Source organism: Capricornis sumatraensis, chromosome 19, assembly GCF_032405125.1.
Source record: "Capricornis sumatraensis isolate serow.1 chromosome 19, serow.2, whole genome shotgun sequence".
NCBI lineage: Eukaryota > Metazoa > Chordata > Mammalia > Artiodactyla > Bovidae > Capricornis > Capricornis sumatraensis.
Window position 1 is genome coordinate 28,325,381 of NC_091087.1, and position 17,789 is coordinate 28,343,169.

The 17,789-nt window shown below is 50.2% G+C and overlaps 1 protein-coding gene across 2 annotated transcripts in view; it reads left to right on the forward strand.

The window, feature by feature from the left end:
* SLC28A1 (solute carrier family 28 member 1) overlaps positions 1–17,789 on the forward strand; it is a 58,043-nt gene that overhangs the window by 22,282 nt on the left and 17,972 nt on the right. For both annotated transcript variants that reach the window (XM_068991402.1, XM_068991403.1), the window contains exons 8-9: positions 13,148–13,228; positions 15,287–15,367. In XM_068991402.1, the coding sequence (XP_068847503.1) occupies positions 13,148–13,228; positions 15,287–15,367 (162 nt within the window). The remainder of the gene's footprint in view (positions 1–13,147; positions 13,229–15,286; positions 15,368–17,789) is intronic.

Here is a 17,789-nt window from a genome sequence, read left to right on the forward strand (position 1 = left end):
TTCTCATTGAGGTGGCTTCTCTTGTTGCAGAGCATGGGCTCTAGGCACACGGGCTTCAGCACTTGCAGCATCTGGGCCCAGTAGTTGCGGCACACAGGCTCGGTAGTTGCGATGCACAGGGTTAGTTGCTCTGCGTGTAGAACCTTCCCAGGCTAGGGATCGAACCTGTGTCCTATGCATTGGCAGGCAGATTCTCATCCATTTTGCCACCAGGGAAGTCCTTTAAGAGTCTTAAATGCCAGGCTGAGGCACCTGGATTTTGTCCCCCAGGAGGTGAGGAGTTATTGAAGATTTTTGAGCCGGGAAAGACTTGACTGGAGCTTTGGGATGGTTGTGATTTCAATAGTAGGGAGGAAGGGTTGTAGCTGGGTTGCTTGGAATAGGGGACCAGCGAGGAGGCTGCCTCACAACCAGGTGATGACTCAGGGACCACCAGACTAACACCGTCCAGAAGAGAGGTCACCATGGGGAACAAAGGCGGGGGAGGGGGAGGATACGGCTGAGGGACCCGCTGTACGAAGCTCATCACTTAAGCTCCACATGCTGCAGCTGTGTTTGCTCTTGCATGCTTAGTCACTCAGTCATATCCAACTCTTTGTAACCCCATGGACTGTAGCCCAACAGGCTCCTCTGTCCAAGGGAATTTTCAGGCAAGAATACTGGAGTGGGTTGCCATTTCCTTCTCCAGGGGATCTTCCTGACCCGGATCAAACCCATGTCTCTTGCATCTCCTGCACTGGCACTCGGATTCTTTACCATTAGCGCCACCTGTGCTTTACGTTTAGCTACTTGAGGACAAAGCCTGCTTCTTATCCTTGTTGTTCTGTCACTAAGTCTTGTCTGACTCTTTGCAACCCCATGGAGTGCAGCATACCAGGCTTGCCTGTCCTTCACTATCTCCTGGAGTTTGCTCAGACTCAAGTCCATTGAGTTTGGGGATGCCATCCAACCATCTCATCCTCTGTTGCCCCCTTCTCCTCCTGCCCTCCATCTTTCCCAGCATCAGGGTCTTCACCAATGAGTCAGTTCTTTGCCTTCAGCTGGCCAAAGTATTGGAGCTTCAGCTTCAGCATCAGTCCTTCCAATGAATACTCAGGGTTGATTTCCTTTAAGATTGATTGGTTTGATCTCCTTGCTGTTCAAGAGACTCTCAAGAGTCTTTCTCCAGCACCACAATTCAAAAGCATCAGTTCTTTGACTCTCAGCCTGGTTCTTACGCTAGTGTCAGTTAACTGACCTCAAGCCCTGAAAAAACCCTGCCCAGTGCCTGGGACACTGCTTTTTGCTGAATGATGAGATGAATAAATGATGATTCTTCTGTGCACGTGGGAAGTCTCTCTGCCTGCTAGGAATGACTGGCTCTGTGAGCCCTTGGCGGAGAGTTGGGCTCCCACACAGTCAGTCTTCCTCTGGCTGGGCCACCATTCCCATGATTATGTGTTCCTGAGCAGCATGTCCTTTGGCCCAAGACCAGGGCTGAGCTCTTCTTCCCTCAAACCTCCCCAGCAGAGGCCAGAGCTTCCCAAATCCCTAGAGCCAATAACTACACACAGGCTTTGCAATAAGCTCCAGGGCCCCTAGAAATTCAAGATGTACCACTCTGACCTGAGATTCTGGTGGAACAGAGCAGAAAAGCTTAGGGAAAGGAAGTCATAAGAACAGCTACGAGTTATGGAATGAGGACTACGTGTCAGGCACTCACTTCAAAACAGCTGGAGAAGACTCTTGAGAATCCCTTGGATTGCAAGGAGACCAAACCAGTCAACCCTAAAGGAAATCAACCCTGAGTATTCTTTGGAAGTAATACTTTGGCCACCTGATGTGAAGAGCCGACTCATTGGAAAAGATCCTGATGCTGGGAAAGATTGAGGGCAGGAAGAGAAGGGGGCAAAAGTGGATGAGATGGTTGGATGGTATCATCAACTCAATGGACATGAGTCTGAGAAAACTCCAAGAGATAGTGATGGACAGGGAAGCCCAGCATGGTGCTGTCCATGGGGTCAAAAAGAGTTTGACCGACTTAGTGACTGAACAGCAACAATGGGGGAAATAATGTCATTATCCCTTTTTTAAAGATGATGATACTGAGGTTCAGAGGGGTTTTTGCTTGTGCAAGTTCATAAAGCTATTGAGTATTGGAATCAAGATTGGAACAGGTGTAATGCTCTGGCTTATTAGCTCCTGTGTGTTGATATCAGGGCCCTTTCCTTGGTAGACAGTGGAAATGAAGGGGCCCCAGACCTTGGGTCTTGGTTTTTCCCTTGGTTTAGAAGAAAACAGTATTTCTCAGGCCTATTTTGTTGCAGGTGACAGAAACTCACTTGAAATTTGCTTTAAAGGGAGGAGAAAGGGAAGACTGTTTCTTGGCTCACTAACTGGAGCAAAATAGAGCTGCTGCCAGCTGAAACCAGGGCCCCGGAGTGGCCAGGCTTACAGCCCTCAGCTTCCAATCTCTGCTCATCCTGGAGTGTCAGCTTCACTCTTTCATACCAGATCTCCTCCTGGCTCCCAGCAACACCAGATACTCATGCTTACAGCATGTCACCCAGAACTAGGCCAGTTCTTCTCTGCCTGCTCTAGTTAAAAAATTCCAGGGTAGGTTTCAGATTGATCTGCCTTGGGTCATGTGACTGTTCTTGGCCCAATCACTAAGGATAGGGCATGGGAAACTGGAATTGGAAGGGCAGGAATCTCCTGTTTCCACCCAAAGCTGGGGAGTCATGTGCTCTGACTGACTGAAAACCACCCTCCAAAACTCATCATTTGAAGGATTACTGCCTAGGACAAGCAGGGACTATTAATTCCCTCCTTATAGAAACAAGGCAGATAGCTTCCTGTAGGACCTGCAGCAGTTCATTTACAGGGTGCCCTTATATTCCAAGTGAGTGTCTCTTCTCTAGCATAGAAGGGTGCAGATGGCAGATACCACACCTGCCTGGGAGGAACAGCAAAGACATGGACCCTTTGTTCTATAGTCCCTCCCCCTGTAAGATGGGGCCACATTTGGGAGTCTAGGCTGTACTTCCTGAGTGGGATGCTCAGCTCCTGACTGTATCAGTTGTAAATAACAGAAATAAAACTCAAATTGACTGATTAAATGAAGCAAAAACAAACAACAAAAAAGTAAGATTCATTCTGATAATTGAGAAGTCCAGAGACTTCATGTCCCATTGGATCTAAGTATCCAACATCACCTGGGATTTGCCTTGCGTATATCCTGGTTCTGTGTTCTTCTTTTCTTTTCTTTTTTTAATAGAAAATGTCTCTCTCTCTCCTTAAATTATTCATTTATTTCTGACTGCACTGGGTCTTTGTTGCTGTGCATGGGCTTTGTCTAGTTGCAGAGAGCAGGGACTACTCTTTGCTGAGGGTCACTGAATTAGAGAGGCACAGGCTATAGGCTCTCAGGCTTCATAGTTGCAACTCCTGCTCTAGAGCACAGGCTCAATTGTTGTGGGGCTTCCCTCATAGCTCAGTGGGTAAAGAGTCTGCCTGCAGTGCAGGAGAGCTGGGCTCAATTCCTGGGTCAGGAAGATCCCCTGGAGAAGGAAATGGCAACCCACTCCAGTATTCTTGCCTAGAGAATTCCATGGACTGTGGAGCCTGGCAGGCTACAGTCCATGGGGTTGCAAGAAGTCAGACACAACAGAGCGACCAAGCACAGCACAGCACGGGCTTAGTTGCTCTTGGGCATGTGGGATCTTCCCATACTAGAAGTCGAACCCATGTCCTCTGACTTGCAGGTGAGTTCTTAACCACTGGACTGCCAGAGAAGTCCCCAGGTTCTATGTCCTTAGCACTGGCTTTAGTTTTAGTCTTGGAGAAGCACTCTTGAGATTGTGGCTAAAAGATACCAGGCTTATATCCAACCAGCTTAGCAACCTTAGCAGAGAGAGAGAGAACCTGTTTTCCATTAGCCCAGCAGGAAATCTAAGAGTGGGCTCTTTTTAGGCTGGCTTGTGGGTGTATGCCATCCTTGAACTGTAGCCAGGGAAGATACCTCGGTCTGATGTGCCAAACCTGGAGACTCAGGGCTGAGAGTGGAGTTAGAGTGCCCAAAGGAAAGTAAAACTTTGTTACCAAAGGAAGTGAGGGAGGAGACCTTGGGCTGTCCCAGCAGCAGGTGTCCTCCAGAGCACCAGTCCTAGTTCTCTCCCATTTCAGCACTGAAAGTGTCATCTTTCCAGCCTGCTGCTGCGTCCACCCCCTCCCCAGGGTTTTCAGTTCAGTTCAGTCACTCAGTCATGTCCAACTCTTTGCGACCCCATGAATCTCAGCACGCCAGGCCTCTCTGTCTATCACCAACTCCCGGAGTTTACCCAAACTCATGTCCATCGAGTCAGTGATGCCATCCAGCCATCTCATCCTCTGTCGTTCCCTTCGCCTCCTGCCCCCCATCCCTCCCAGCATCAGGGTCTTTTCCAATGAGTCGACTCTTCGCATGAGGTGGCCAAAGTACTGGAGTTTCAGCTTCAGCATCAGTCCTTCCAATGAAAACACAGGACTGATCTTCTTTAGGATGGACTGGTTGGATCTCCTTGCAGTCCAAGGGGCTCTCAAGAGTCTTCTCCAACACCACAGTTCCAAAGCATCAATTCTTTGATGCTCAGCTTTCTTCACAGTCCAACTCTCACATCCATACATGACTACTGGAAAAACCATAGCCTTGACTAGACGGACCTTAGTCAGCAAAGTAATGTCTCTGCTTTTGAATATACTATCTAGGTTGATCATAACTTTTCTTCCAAGGAGTAAGCGTCTTTTAATTTCATGGCTGCAGTCACCATCTGCAGTGATTTTGGAGCCCCCCACCCCAAAAAGTTTGACACTGTTTCCACTGTTTCCCCATCTATTTGCCATGAAGTGATGGGACCAGATGCCATGATCTTCATTTTCTGAATGTTGAGCTTTATGCCAACTTTTTCGCCCTTCTCTTTCACTTTCATCAAGAGGCTTTTTAGTTCCTCTTCACTTTCTGCCATAAGGGTGGTGTCATCTGCATATCTGAGGTTATTGATATTTCTCCCGGCAATCTTGATTCCAGCTTGTGTTTCTTCCAGCCCAGCATTTCTCATGATGTACTCTGCATAGAAGTTAAATAAGCAGGGTGACAATATACAGCCTTGACATACTCCTTTTCCTATTTGGAACCAGTCTGTTGTTCCAAGGCCAGTTCTAACTGTTGCTTCCTGACCTGCATACAGATTTCTCAAGAGGCAGGTCAGGTGGTCTGGTATTCCCATCTCTTGAAGAATTTTCCACAGTTTATTGTGATGCACACAGTCAAAGGCTTTGGCATAGTCAATAAAGCCGAAATAGATGTCTTTCTGGAACTCTCTTGCTTTTTCCATGATGCAGCGGACATTGGCAATTTGATCTCTGGTTCCTCTGCCTTTTCTAAAACCAGCTTGAACATCTGGAAGTCTACGGTTCATGTATTGCTGAGGTCTGGCTTGGAGAATTTTGAGCTTTACTTTACTAGCATATGAGATGAGTGCAACTGTGCGGTAGTTTGAGCATTCTATGGTATTGCCTTTCTTTGGGATTGGAATGAAAACTGACCTTTTCCAGTCCTGTGGCCACTGCTGAGTTTTCCAAATTTGCTGGCATATTGAGTGCAGCACTTTCACAGCATCATCTTTCAGGATTTGAAATAGCTCCACTGGAATTCCATCACCTCCACTAGCTTTGTTCGTAGTGATGCTTCCTAAGGCCCACTTGACTTCACATTCTAGGATGTCTGACTCTAGATGAGTGATCACACCATCGTGATTATCTGGGTCGTGAAGATCTTTTTTGTACAGTTCTTCTGTGTATTCTTGCCACCTCTTCTTAATATCTTCTGCTTGTCTTTCCTCCTTTTCTGGGGCTTCCCTGGTAGCTCACATGGTAAAGAATTCACCTGCAATGCAGGAAACTTGGGTTTGATCCCTGGGTTGGGAAGATCCCTTGGAGAAGGGAATGGTAACCCACTCCAGTATTCTTGCCTGGAGAATCCCCTGGACAGAGAAGCCTAACAGGTTATAGTTCATGGGATTGCAAAGAGCCGGACAGGACTGAGTGACTAACACTTTGACTGTTACTTTCTTCCCTTTCTAGAATAATTTGCACATACCTGCTACTTGCATCTCTCCCTGAATTACACTTTAGAACCAGGGATTCAGAGACCATTGGGCTAAGAGGGAGTGGTATGGACTTCAGGCCTCCCCTTTATATCACAGATGGTCAGACCACACTACAGAGAGGCGCAGTGACCTGGGCACAACTACCTAGTGGGTTAAGAGGGAGGCAGGGCTAGAACTGGGTTGTTGGATTTCTAATTAAGTGCTCTTTTCTTCCTCACACTAAGTAAAAGTCAGTGACATCAGGTCTCCCTTTTAAATACAAAAAGCATCCTTAACAACAATAGTGATAAAGTTAAAACCTATTCACAGTTGCTAAAGACTTTGAGATTGGATGTTCAGTCAAGAGAGAAAAAACAAAGAGGTGGATTTATCATTAACAAGGCTCAGCACTTGCTAGTCAAACACTAACTGTTCCCTGGCCCCCAGGATGCCCTGTCCTCTGCCCAAATTCCTGGCCAGTGTATTAGCCAGCGGCCTCCTTAGTGAAGGCAGGCCAGAATGAGGGACGAATTCAGACAGATGCTTCATGGCCACAGGACTCCCTTTCTCAACCAGATTTCCTAATCACGGAATCTCACTCACACCCTGTACTCCTGCATTCCTCCCCCACCCCCCCCACCCCCCCATACACACACACACACTTGCTGAGTGTGGGGCTTGTCCTCCAGCTGGGAGGTGGCTTTGTTAGTGCTGAGTTGAGTGGAAGACTCAAGAGCTTTCTTTCCATCCTTCCCATGAATCACGTGGCCCTAGTCCAGGGCTATTGGCCCGTGTCAGCCTGGGGAAGTCTCCAAGCTAACTCAGATTTTCAGACTCCAAGCTGCTTCCTGCTGGGCCAGGGTTCAGCGTGTCAGTTCTCCAGGAAGCCGGGTCTGCCCGGAACTCCTTCAACCCTCCATCTCCCCTGGCCCAGTTGACGTGGCAGCCACCTCCTGGCAGTAGCATCTTGATTAGTCATTCCTGCTTGGCTCCATCTCCCTTCTAGTAACTTTCCACACACATGATCACCTCTCCCCGCCAGACTCCCGCACTCTTCCTGGCCGGTCAGGAGCACTCGCTCACTCCTTCCTTTACTGTTGCTCCAGCCTCTGGAACATGCACACACTCACTAAGCTCAGCGGTGCTGCTGAAATGTTCTCCCCGAGGAACGCCTGGGGAGAAAGAAAACATTTTCATCTTCCCAGGGTTTTGGGGCGTCTGCCTGATGCAGCCTCTGCAGTCCCCAGTAGTCATCAATGCCAAATCTGACCCAAAAAGTCAAGTAAGATAAGACCTGGGCTACCCTGGTGGCTCAAACAGTAAAGAATCTGCCTACAAGGCAAGAGTTCTGGGTTTGATCCCTGGAGAAGGAGATGGCAGCCCACTCCAGTATTCTTGCCTGGAGAATCCTATGGAGAGAGGAGCCTCACGGGCTATAGTCCATAGGGTCTCAAAGAGTCGGACACGACTAAGACACACACACACGCACACATGAACTGAAAAGTGCCGATGGACTGAGTCATTAAGGGTCCACTGGTAACCACAGTGAGCACAGTTCCCAGAGGAGGGAATGGAAAGGAAGTGTGGTGGCCGTGGTGTCTGCATGAGCAGGAAATCAGGAGGCCTGCCCTGGTTTTCTGGCCTTGGAGCAGCTCCCTTGTGCCTTTCTGAAATGCTGGTGGTGAGGTGGACATACCAGCATTCTCCCCTGAGGGAGCTTTGGGCTTTTGTGGTTTTTCATGGCCTGGGGCTGGTGACTGGGCTCTGTCCCTAGGCTTAGGCTTTGGGGGCTGGGTGTGGGGGGGCTGTGGGGACAGCCTTGGGAAGTCATCAGAAACCTTGGCTCAGCTCCCTTCGGGGAGAGAAAGCAGCAGGGCCAGGTCCCCAGTGGGGTTAGTCCTGCCAGCTTTGGGCTTTTGTGGTTTGTCATGGCCTGGGGCTGGTGACTGGGCTCTGTCCCTAGGCTTAGGCTTTGGGGGCTGGGTGTGGAGAGGCTGTGGGGACAGCCTTGGGAAGTTTTCAGAAACCTTGGCTCAGCTCCCTTCAGGGAGAGAAAGCAGCAGGGCCAGGTCCCCAGTGGGGTTAGTCCTGCCTTCAGAGCCTGTTTCCAGGGAAGGAGGTGGCGTCTGCTCAGAGGGTCTGGTCTAGACTCTAGAGCAGTGATTCTTAGAGTGTGATGTCCAGACCAGCAGCATCTGGAAAGGCCAGACTCTTGGGGCCACCCCAGACTGACTGACTCTGAAACTCTGGGGGTGGGGCTCAAAAATCTGCATTTCTCACAAATTCTCAGGTGATGCTGCTGGTCCAGAGACCACGCCTTGGGAACCACTGGCTTGGAGGTGCTGTAACTTCCTTCTCCCTTGAGTAAGGGTGAGCGCTGGTACGAGTGGGCCCACGAAGCAGTGGTTAGGACTGACTCGAGGCCACTACAGACTTGGGCTCTCCCTTGGAGAGAATGCCTCTCCTTAAGACACAGAAATGAGCCTCCAGGACTGGCCCCGGGGAATAGCTCCTTAGGATCATGGAAGGTCCTTGGCAATCTGTTTAGTGGCCAGGAGGTACCTGTCTCTCTGCAGCTGTGTAACCTTGGATAGGTAACCAATACCTCACAGCCTCACTGTCTCCACTGTGAAGTGAATTTATGTCGAACTTAGTTGCTTTGGGGCTTCCCTGGTGGCTCAGATGTTTCAGAATCTGCCTGTTATGCAGGAGACACAGGTTTGATCCCTCAGTTGGGAAGAGAAGGGAATGGCAACCCACTCCAGTATTCTTGGCTGGAGAATCCCATGGACAGAGGAGCCTGACAGGCTATGGTCCATGGGATCACAAAGACTCAGACACAACTCAGAGACTAAGCTTTCACTTCTCAGTTGCTTTGAGGACCCTCGAGTCACCACACCTTGGGGACCTGGCTCATGGCAGGACTGCACGGTTCACGAGCAGCAGGGCTTAAAGGCACTTCCCTCCTCCACACGGGAGCACTGCCCAGCTGCCTGCCCTGTCTCAGCCATCTCACATCCTACAGGCCCGGGTCTGTTTCCTGGACTGGGAGGTCGTATTGGACTCAGGGACCTTATTAATTAACTAACCAACTTGCTTCTGGCTGCACTGGGCGTTTGTTGCTGCGTGCTGTCTTTCTCTAGCTGCGGGAAGCAGGGGCTGCTGTCCAGCTGCAGGGCTCAGGCGTCTCACTGCAGTGGCTTCTCTTGCTGGGGAGCACGTGTTCTAGCGCATGGGCTCCGTAGATGTGACTCATGGGCTTAGTCGCCCTGTGGCATGCGGGATCTTAGTTCTCTGGCCAGGGATTGAACCTGTATTTCCGCTGCATTGGAAGGCAGATTCTTAACCACTGGACTACCAGGGAAGTCCCCAGGGACCTTATTTAGTGTTGAATGTCCCACCTTAGAAATCACCTCTCTCCTTCACACATCATCCCTCCCCAGCCAGTCACAGCTGCCTTTCCACCAAAGATCCCCATCTCAGAGATAGAAAATGTCTCTAGGTCAATGCCTGGAGAAACCCCAGTTCTGCAGTCAGGTCCCACTGCCCCCCAGGGGCCTTTTCTTCCTGGTCTGGGCCATCCATGCAAATCCTCCAGGCTGCCTAGTGGTCCCTTGCATGATGGATTGGAGAGGTGGTCCTAGACAGTACGTGATCCTCCCTGCGTTTCCCTCCAAGGGGGAGAATGCCATCTCCGCCCTTGGTGTTAGGGGCGTGTCCAGCAGCAGGGGAGTCACGGGGCAGGAAGAGGGTCTCGCCACCCAGTGCCTGTGTCTCCTGTCAGGCGACATCTCCCAGGCAGTGAGCTGATGACACAGATGTGAGGGGAGCGGGTCCAGATAAAACCCGTGGCATTCATTTGGGAAGGGGGAGGGAAAACTGCCTTGGCCAGGCTTGTTTCTCTTCTCCAGGAGAGCTGCTTGGGCAGAGTCTCTGCTCTCATCCGGACCGCGCTGTAGTCCCAGTTCATTTTGAACTGGAGCTTGAACTTGATTGCTCAACATTCTCCCTTCTGAAAAATGAAAATGATTCTTCCTCCACTCCTCACCCCTCTCTACAGCCCTCTGTGGAAAAAAAAAAAAAAAGTTATTTATTTATTTGGCCGTGCCGGGTGTTGGTTGCAACACATGGAATCTTCTCTCCTCATTGCAGCATGCTGCATGCATGATCTTCAGCAGTGGCATGTGAACCCTTGGTTGAAGCATGTGGGATCTAGTTCCCTGACCAGGGATTCACCCCACACCTCCTGCACTGGGGGCGCAGAGGCTTAGCCACTGGACTGCCAGGGAAGTCTGCTCAGCCCCTCTTCCTTCCCTCATGGCTAAGCTTCTCAAAAGAGTTGCTTATCCCGTGGTCTCTACTTCCTCATGTCCTTCTCCCTCCTGGGCTCCCTGATACCCAGCTTCTATGCCCATCCCCCTGACACTGCTCTCACCTAAGTCACCAGGGACCCCGGAATCACCAGGTGCCAAGCATCCCTTGCAGTCCTTACCTTTTCCAGAGTTCTCAGATGCATGCGTCTGGCACTGTTGATGGACTGTCTCCTCTAGGAAAGCTGCCCTCCGTTTCCATCGCACCCTGTCTTGGAAGTCCTCGGATCTCTCTATTTCTTCTCTGTCTCCACCACGCACCCCTCTTTCTCCCCTCACCCTCCAGGGACGCTGACCCCAGGGCCCTGTCCTCAGTCACTACTCTTGTCACCCAGGGAAGTTTCCTCAGTGAACTCCATCTGCCCCGTGGCCTCAACATGCACTCAGCCAAGGCCTGGCCCAGACCCTCCTCTGAGCTCCTGGCCCTTGCACCCCTCCTTCCACCTGCATATTCCCCAGGGATCTCGAACCCAGTGAGTGCAAATGGACCTCCCCCAAAGCCCTCCTCTGCCTGTGCTGCCCTCCCTTGAGAAGGGTCTGCCTCTTATCAGAAATTATAGAAGGTGAGAAACTGGAAATGGAGAAAGAAGAAAACAAAATGTCCACAGTCCTAGCACACGGGAGCAACTACTTTGACAATTTGGGTGTGTGCCTCCCAGCCTTCTTTCTATGCTTTTATTTTTTTAAACTATTTTAAAATCTTTGTTTATTATTTTTGGCTGCGCTGGCTCTTATTGCGGCAAGTGGGATCTTTCGTCTTCGCACCCCCGCTCATCATTGCAGTACTAGGGCTTCTCTCTAGTTGTAGCTTGGGTTCCAGAGTGAATGGGCTCAGTAGTTGCAACTTGCTAGCTTAGTTGCCCCGAAGTAGGTGGGATCTTAGTTCCTCAGCCAGGGATCAAACCCCCATCCTCTGCATTGGAAGGTGGATTCTTAAACCACTGGACCACCAGTACTTTTAATTTTCCACTTTCCCCACTTGACATTTTAGCTTACCACATTATCGGCTTTCCGTGGTGGCTCAGACGGTAAAGAATCTGCGTGCAATGCAGGAGACCCGGGTTCGATCCCTGGGTTGGGAAGATCCCTTGGAGAAGGAAATGGCAACCCACTCCAGTATTCTTGCCTGGAGAATTCCATGGACAGCGGAGCCTGGTGGGCTACTAGTTCTGTATAACTTATTATTTTAAAGCTGTTTGGAACAGATAGCACATTCCAACTGTACAAACGGGGATTTGGTAAAAAGTAAGTCTCCCTCCCAGGCGTCCCCAGTGACCCAGTAGTAAAGGATCCTCCTGTCAATGCAAGAGAACCAGGAGATTTGATCCCTGGGTCGGGAAGATCCCCTGGAGGAGGTAATGGCAACTCACTCCAGTATTCTTGACTGGGAAATCCCATGGACAGAGGAGCCCGGCTGGCTACAGTCCATGGGGTCACAAAGAGTCAGACACGACTGAAGTGACTGAGCATGCACGCAAGTATCCCTCCCACCCTGATCCCCAAGTCACCCACTTTCATCCCCAAGGCAGCTGCCATGCCTGATCATTCGCATATTCCTCTAATGATGTCTGTGCTTACAAGAGCACCCGCCATGCCACCCCCACTTCCTTACTCATGAAGTAGCATACCATGCTTCCTGTTCTACACCTTCCCTTTTTTCCTTTCACAACCTATCTTGAAAATCATCCCACGCTGCTCAGAACGGGCTTTCTCACTCGATTCCTTACTGGAGTGCATGGCCCCACTGTAGGTCATCACACTTGTCTTCACTGAAGGATGTTTGCCTTGTTGCCAGTCCTTGCTATTGCGAGTCAGTCTGCAGTGAGGAAGCACTGGGGTGGGGAACACATGGCTCTGGGGGAGGAGGGAATGGATGTGAGGAAGCTTTGAAGGAAGAACTGTAGAGGCTTGGAGTCAGTGAAGAGCAGTGGCGAGCCTGGGAATAGGAAATGGGGTGACAGGAGGAAATGCGGGTGTCTGGTCCACAATAAGAGTCGTTTGGAGCTCGCCGGCACCAAGCAGAAGTAGAACGCTAGAGCGACGAGGGCCTCTGATTGAAGCCCGAAGCACAGGAAGAGGTTCAGGCCAGCGTCACCGGCCAGGGATTGAGCCCGGGGGGGAGGACAGACCCTGTGCAAAGTGCTGGGCCCTGAGCTGGCTCCTTAAATCCTTACAACAATCTGCGAGGTGGTCACTTCCTCCCCATCGTTTTACAGATGAAGAAACAGGTGATAAAAAGTGGGGGACTCGGAACTTCCCTGGTGGTCCAGTGGCTAAGACTCCCCACTCCCAATGCAGGGGGCCTAGGTTCCATCCCTGCTCAGGGCACTAGATCCCACGTGCCGCAACTGAAGACCCTGCATGCCACAACTAAGAGTCAGCACAGTCAAATAAATAAATCTATATATATCTTAAAAAGTGGTGAACTCAAGTCCTCCTGCTCTACCACAGGGACAGCTGCGTAGATGGCTAATGTTCAGAGAGGAGCAGAGAGGACAGCTGCCTCCAGAGTGGTCCCACATGGAATTCCATGCACTGGACTCAGAGCTGCTCCTCTGACCCTGACGGTTCTCTGAGTGGCAGGCTCTTGGAGGAAGCAGGCTGACTGGGGTCCTGTGTGATATCCTACCGCCTATCTGCTTTAACCTGGAGATCTGTGCTCTTTCCTGGCAGGTTTTGCCCATCATTGTTTTCTTCAGCTGCGCCATGTCAGTTCTCTACTACGTGGGCCTCATGCAGTGGGTGATCATGAAGGTGAGTTCCCAAGGTCCTGGTCCAGGCCCACACTCTCCCAGCATGCCTTGCTTTCCCAAGCCCAAACTCTCCCCAGACCCCCTGCCCTGAGAGACTGGACCTCCCAGCATCCCCTGCTCCTAGGATCAACACCCTCTCAGAGTCTCCTACTAACCAAACGTCTTATCACAGAGTCTCTTGTCATGCTACTAAGGAGACTTGGCGCCACAATCCAGTGGGGTCTTTGGAGGGGGTAGTTTATAGAATTGAGGCTGCATTAGAAGTGTTAGGGGAGCCTGGCAGGCTATGGTCTATAGGGTCGTAAGGAGTTAGACATGACTGGAATGACTTAGCACGCCCACGTGCGTGGGAAAAAATAATTTATACCAAAAAGATCTTGAGAGCAGTGGGCCACATGGGCCAGACTCAGCTGATATAAATGTCAAATCCTGTGCCTGTGTTCATAAAATCTGCTGCATGAAGCCAGGATGCAGGAGACAGCATTGGATGGCATTGGACCTGGCAAGAGATGCTGAGGGTGTTAGCTGATTGAGCTCAGAATAAATCAGTACACTAGGCAGCTGCCAGAAATGGAGCCTGTGATTATGTTATGAGTGCAGGGCAGACATGAGGGTAGCATGTGTGCTAAGTTGCTTCAATCGTGTCCAACTCTTGGCGACCCTTTGGATCATAGCCCATCAGGCTCCTCTATTTATGGGATTCTCCAAGCGAGAATACTGGAGTGGGTTGCTGTGCCCTCCTCCAGAAAATCTTCCTGACCCAGGGATCGAACCTGCGTTTCTTACATCTCCTACATTGGCAGGCAGTTCTTTACCACTAGCCCACCTGGGAAGCCCATGAGGGTGGCGGTTACCCCCAAATCTGGAGAATGTGTTCAACCAAGGGGCTCTGACAAACTGTCAGTGTGAGAGAGAGCCTGAGATCACACCTTCCATAGAATGGCTGAAGGAAGTGGGGATGAAGGGTCAGAAAGAGAAGGCCAGGGTGAAGGAGGTTAGGGGTAGGATTCTAAACACTTACAGAAGAAAGATTAGGGAAAAGTCAGCCTGAGAGGTACTTGCAGTAGAGAGAAATTTCAGAAATTTCATGTTGATTGAAGAAAGGACTTTTTTTTTTTTTTGCCATACCACACAGCATGCAGGATCTCAGTTCCCCAACGAGGGATTGAACCCAGGCCCTCAGCAGTGAGAACAGAGTCCTAACCACTGGACTTTATGGCCCTATATTTGACCAGGGAATTCCCAAGAAAGAACTTTTTAATACAGTGTTTCCCAAAGCCTTTCTACAAAAACTCTAGTTTCACAGTAGATTAGCAAATGCTACTTGGTAAAGGGATCCCGTAGTCAAATAATTTTTTTTTTTTTAATTTTTGGCCGCACTGCATGGCATGTGGGGTCTTAGTTCCCTGACCAGGAATCAAACCCACATCCCCTGCAGTGGAAGTGCAGAGCTTTAACCACTGGACCACCAGGGAAGTCCCTTGGTCAAATAATTTTGTGAAGCTAATCTAGACTCTGGACTAAACAAATTTAAACAAGTTTCATCCAGGACTTCTCAGAGCCTTTGCTAAGCTAACAAGTGTTGGCCATCTCCAAGGTATGTGTGTGTACAGCAATTCTCAAATATATTTGACCAGTGTGTGCCTTTAGTCACTAAGTTGTGTCCGACTCTTTGTGACCACATGGACTGTAGCCCTCCAGGATCCTCCATCCTTGGGATTCTCCAGGCAAGAATACTGGAGTAGACTGCCATTCCCTTCTCCAGGGCATCTTCCTGACCCAGGGATGGAACCTGGGTCCCCTGCACTGCGGGTAGATTCTTTACTGTACGAACCACCAGGGAAGCCCTATATTTGACCAGGGAATCCTTTTTTCATGGATGGGAAGCCCTCATCAATGGGGGTATGGGAGGAGAAGATGAATGGATCTTTGGGGAAATGTAGATGAGGAGGTCCTAACAGGGTTGGAAGGAAGGCTTTTATGGTACTTCCACCCAAACTGTCTCTGCCTCTGGGGCTTGCTGATGCCAACCCACAAAAAGCACCCTGCTTCCTTCCAGATCTCTTGGCTGATGCAGATCACCATGGGCACCACGGCCACAGAGACCCTGAGTGTGGCTGGGAACATCTTTGTGAGCCAGGTGGGTATTGTAGCCTCCTGTCCCCAAGGAGGGCAGGGGCCCTGCATCCCCAGAGCCCTGCTTCCATCATCAGAAGAGCTGATCAAACCTCCTGCCAGGGTCACCGGGGTCCTGGACACGCTTCTTTGGGGAATACACTTTGTGCCTGGGTCAAGCCAAAGAGGAGGATGTCTGCCTGGCACCTCCCACCACCTTCTATCCTAGGTGAAGGCTGTCTTCAGCTTAGAGGCTCACGAATCCTATAGATGGAGCCCAGAGTTCTCCTTTTATACACGCAGAAACTGGGGTCCAGGGGTGGGGATGCCTTGCCAAGATCCCACAATATCAGCCAGGACTTAGAATCCACGTCTTCTTCTTCCTGGATGGGGTTCCTTCCACATCATCAGTTTGTCTTTTTCCCCCCCTGTCTCTTTCTGAAAGAATATTTTCCAATATAACTTTGACTCTGAAGGGACTGTCACTCCTGAGTCCCTTTCAGAAGGCCTGGTCTTCCTAGGGGTGTGACATGGTGACCACTGTAGAGTCCTGGCCCACCTGCCCAACATGTAAGTCACCAAAAAGACATACGTGCCGAAGTATGGCAACTATGGGCAGTTTAGGAAACTTCGGAGAATGTCTACAATTTTTTTTTTTTGCTTTGATCCAAGTGTATTGATTTCAAGGGTTTTTTGTGGTTTTTTTTTTCTGTAAAAGGCAAGTGTGCTTTCAGATAAATTGTCCAAGGTCCCTTAGATGTTCAAACTGAGGCAAAGAGGAAAAGATACTTCAGTATCAGCATTTATTTTATATGAGATGTTGCAAATGTAATCAGTGGTCTTTGTTGAGACATACAAATCTTAGATTGTGAAGAGTTCCGAAGGTGAATTAATCTGGGTGGGAGTAGGGAGCCTTCAGGAATTAGCAGCATCATTTCAAGCTCAGTGTTGGTGGGCCTGGGCCTTCTCCTCTGTCTGCTCATGTCCCTAGAGGATTCCTGCCCCACGCCCGCCCCCCCCCACCCCCCCGCAACCCATGGCTTAAATACTTCTCCCTAAACTCCAGTCTGGTATACATCCTACTGCTCCCTTCACCCTCCACTTGGATATCCTTAGATAATTCACTAGAGCTTAGTTGCTAAGCTGACTCTTTGCAACACCATGGACTGTAGCCCACCAGGCTCCTCTGTCCACGGGATTCTCCAGGCAAGAATACTGGAGTGGGTTGCCATTTCCTTCTCCAAGGGATCTGCCTGACCCAGGGATTGAACCAGGTCTCCTGCATTACAGGTGGATTCTTTACTGATGAGCCACCTGGGAAGCCCAAATAATTCACTAGGCTAAGGCTAAACAAGCAGAACCCTTGAGTTCCTCCCTCAACACACGTGTGTGTGTGACACGTGTGTGTGTGTGTGACACGTGTGTGTGTGTGTGTGTGTGTGTGTGAGAGAGAGAGAGTCACTCAGTCGTGTCCGACTCTTTGCAACCCAATGCACATGGGATTCTCCAGGCAAGAATACTGGAGTGGGTCACCATTTCCTTTGTCTTCCAATCTTTCCCTTCACAGTAAATGGCGGCATCTTCCATGAGGTCTTTCAAACAAAAATCTAGGCGCCATCCTTCCTGCCTCTGCTTCCCTTGCTCCCAGCTGCTCCCAGTCCATCAGCAAGTCCTGCCAGCTCTGCCCCACACCACGTCCCAGACCTGCCCCGCTGCCCTTCTCCTCCTCTGCTGCGAGCCACCCTTGTCTCTCACCTGGACACGCAGTCACCTCCTCTCTGCTCTTCCTGCCATGACCGCTGCCCCTACTGTCCATCCTTCACACACACATTGGAGTGGCCCTTTAAAAACACAAGTCAGGACTTCCCTGGTGGTCCAGTGGTTAAGACTGCACTTCCAGTGCAGGGGGTGCAGGTTTGATCCCTGGTCAGGGAACTAAGATTCCGCATGCCTTGGGGTGTAGCAAAAAGAAAAAAAAGCAACTCACAAGTCAGATCATGCCGCTTCTTACTGAGGTCCACTGATTACCCCCGGCTTGTCCGCCTGCCCTCCTCCCCTCGTCTCTCTCCCTCTTCCATAGCCATCTGGAACACAGTGTGTGCTGGAATTATTTATTGAATGAGTAAATGAATGGCTCAGGGCTTCCCCATGTGCTCTCAGTAAACACGTCATTTAGTGCTCCAGTTCCTTTCTTTCTGGCAACCCCCTCGTCTTTATTGGAAGTTCAGGCTTGGAGTTACATCTGCTTCTGGTCCTTTGCATAAACAGAGGCAATTCTTTGAACCTCTCTGATCTTCTGCTCCCCTGGAACATGAGGATGACCACTTCCTTCCCAGAAGGTTGGAAGTGATGAGTGTCAGGTGCTTAGCTGAGTGCCTGTACGTGGGAGGCACTGGACGCAGGGGAGCATTATCAGGTCAGAAGGAAGGACTGGGGGTCCTTTGACA